At 55.6% G+C, this 2882-nt stretch overlaps 1 protein-coding gene across 1 annotated transcript; it reads right to left on the bottom strand.

Annotated features, from left to right (window-relative positions):
* Positions 1 to 824: 824 nt before the first annotated feature.
* NANOS2 (nanos C2HC-type zinc finger 2) lies at positions 825 to 2679 on the bottom strand. The gene has a single exon (XM_010946839.3). It carries the CDS (start codon positions 2275 to 2277, stop codon positions 1867 to 1869), a length of 411 nt encoding a protein of 136 aa, XP_010945141.1. The 5' UTR covers positions 2278 to 2679; the 3' UTR covers positions 825 to 1866.
* Positions 2680 to 2882: the final 203 nt, after the last annotated feature.

The raw sequence follows: 2882 nt of genomic DNA, 5'->3' as shown, positions 1-2882 counted from the left end.
CCGGCCTCCTGCTTATTCTGCAAACACACCAGAGCCAATTCTACCTTGGGGCCTTTGAACGCACCATCTCCTCTGCCTGGAACACCCTTCTCCTGTTTTCCTCAATGTATTCGGACTCTTCTCAAGAGTCACCTCCACAGAAAGGCCTCCTCTGAGCACCCCGTATAAAACAGCCTCTCCTTCCCTCTTCATCCTTCCACTCTGCCCCCTTTTCCTTCACAGCACTTATCACCCACCTGACATGATATTCTCTGTTTATTCAGTGGTTGTCACTGCACCCTCTTCCCACCTAGAATGTCACCTTCATAAGGACAGGGGTCTTGTCTGCTTTGCTCACTGCTATGCCTGCCAATGTCCAGAACGGTGCCTGGAATAAAGCAGGAGCTCAATAAATACACATGGAACAACAGAATAAAAGAAGCCCTGATATTTATTACATGCAACATTTTGTGCACCTGCACATTTCCCCAGGGTGGGAGACCACAGTTTTTGTCACCTCTCCAGTGGGGTCTAGGAGCCCAGAGTTTAAGAACAACTGTAAAGTTGGTCCTGGAAGACCTGGGCTTTAGTAGGGTGAGAGGGGACCCTGGACAGAGCCCGAAGAAGGATGCAGAAACGGAATCTGGGATCAAGGTGAAGGTTGGGTGTTGGTGTCCAGTCTACAGGTGACCTGTGTCCGAGAATGTGGGGGGGCACGTTCGTGGGAGGGACCAAGGACTCCTTCCTGCTCCACCTCCCGCTTCCCATGTTTTGGGGCAAATATGGGTCCCCCCTCCCCCAGCCTCTGAAGAAACAGACATAGGGTTTTCAAAGTCAACCAGAAACGCTCTTTATTCACTAGAGCTCAACACTCGGGCCCAGCCCTGAGCCAAAAACCGAACTTAAAATCTGACTCGGGGCTCTTTTTTTGCCCCTAAAATAAAATCTAGGCAGTTGCCATTCCCATCTGGGCACTAAAACCACTTTTCCTGTGGGAGCTTCGTGGACTTTACTGTTGCAGGAGGAAACAAAGGAACTTTACAAAACTATCACGACTTGCAGGTGGGTGGGAGGTGGCAGAGAGACGCCTTCTCGCTGGGGAAAGGATCCGTCGGTGATTTGCCGTTGGGGGCAGGAGTGCAGTGAAACGGAATGAAATGAATGATGGGAAGAACAACCAGGGGGAGTTCAAGGGTATCGGCTGTTGGCTCACCCCAAAGCCCTCCACCCCCTGATAAGCCTGCAAAGACAAGGCGCCCCGCTGCTGTGGCCCCTCCTCCCTCCAGCTCCTGATGGATGGGCTGTTGAGGGCAGGGCAGGACCCATCCGTGCCGTCCACGATGAAACGGTGGATCTGCCGGTGGCTGAAGAAGGTGGAGAGGGCGGGTTGAAGTCAGGATCCCATCTTGAAGTTCTTGGGCTGGAAGGTCCAAGCCAGCCTGTTCCCTCTCTCCACATTCTGAGGGGCGGACTGGGAGAGCACAGTGGGGTTCTGTAGGTCCAAGGGTCCAAGAATTCCAAAAGGAATGGAACCCCAGGGGCTAAGAAGTCAAAGGGGCAGGGCTGGTGGCCCAGAAGGACTAAAGATCCATGAACCGTGGCCCAGAAGGATCCACAGGGCTGTGCGGTCCAAGGGGCCGGGGTCCTGCTGCACCCAGAATCCACGGATATCTCCAGGACAGAAACCTTAGGGCTGAGAGGTCCAAGGGGCAGGGCTGGCCTGGCTCTCCACAGACTCCATTGTTTCAGGATCCAGCAGGGATGGAGTTCTGGAGGTCAGACATTCCAAAGGGCTGGGTGACTCCAAGGGAGGTGGGGTGAGTCCAGGGACTTGGTAGGACTGAACCAGGAGGGCTGGGGGTGCGGGGGCTGAGCACCTCATGGTCCTCAGCGCTTGAACTTGCGGCCGGCCGAATTGCGCCCACTGCGGCGGTAGAGAGACTGCTGGCCCCCGTTGAGCGGGCAGTACTTGAGCGTGTGGGCCTGGTCACCTGTGGCCCCGCACAGGGGACACACATAGTGCCTCAGGATGGGACACACCACCACACCCTCCGGGGTCTTCAGCTGGTGCGAGGAGTACACGTGGCGAGACTCCCCATTGTGCTTGCAGAAGTTGCAGAGGGTGGCCAGGCCCCCACTAGGCCCCTGCCCTCCCGGCCCCTGCTCTTGCTGGGCCTCAGGTCTCGGTTCCCCAGTCCCTGGGGCCTCCTGCCCTTGCCCCCGATTCTGGATCAGGGCCAACACCACCTGGCTCAGGTTGAAGTAGTCCTTCCACATGTCGAAGGGTGGCAGCTGCATAGCCCCCTGGCAGTGGTGTAGGTGGCTGGAGAGAGAGGGGCTAGGGCCCCAGTGGACAGAAGCAGCAGATGGTTTTCTGGAGCAGAGAGGAGCTGAACCCCTTTTTATACTCCTCAAAGACCCTTCTGAACAAAGGTGGAGCTTAGGATTTAAAGGGCCCACTCCTCACCCTTGGTCCCCATCTGACTTTAATCCCCCATGGATAACTGGAAGGGGGTCATTCCCCTCGTCTCTCGTCCTTGCTCTAACTGCCAGGTGCTGTGATCTGGAAAGGCCCTTCTCCCTGGGCCTCAGTTTCTTTATCTGGTCAATAAAGTCCGATGTCTGCAAATGCCCCCAACCCCCCTCCTCCCTTCAAGGCTGGGGGCTGCCCTCTCTAGAGCCATTCCTAATAATAACAACAGTCCCTGACTATGAGCTGGTTGCTGGGCTCCCACAGTTACCTTCATGATCTGATTTCACTCCCACAACAACTCTGCGTGGGTAACATAGTTACCATTTTCTAGACAAGTTGCTGAAGCTCAGAGGGGAAAACTCCTACTGGCCCAGAGTAACATAACACGCAAGTGGCATAGCCAGGGCTCGCAACTCCAAAGCAAATGCTC

This window comes from Camelus bactrianus, chromosome 9, assembly GCF_048773025.1.
Source record: "Camelus bactrianus isolate YW-2024 breed Bactrian camel chromosome 9, ASM4877302v1, whole genome shotgun sequence".
NCBI lineage: Eukaryota > Metazoa > Chordata > Mammalia > Artiodactyla > Camelidae > Camelus > Camelus bactrianus.
This window is presented reverse-complemented; position numbering and strand designations above follow the sequence as displayed.

What these genes read in the sequence shown, in the direction of transcription:
- NANOS2 (XM_010946839.3), bottom strand. Translation starts at nt 2,277, where the DNA reads ATGCAGCTGCCACCCTTCGACATGTGGAAGGACTACTTCAACCTGAGC.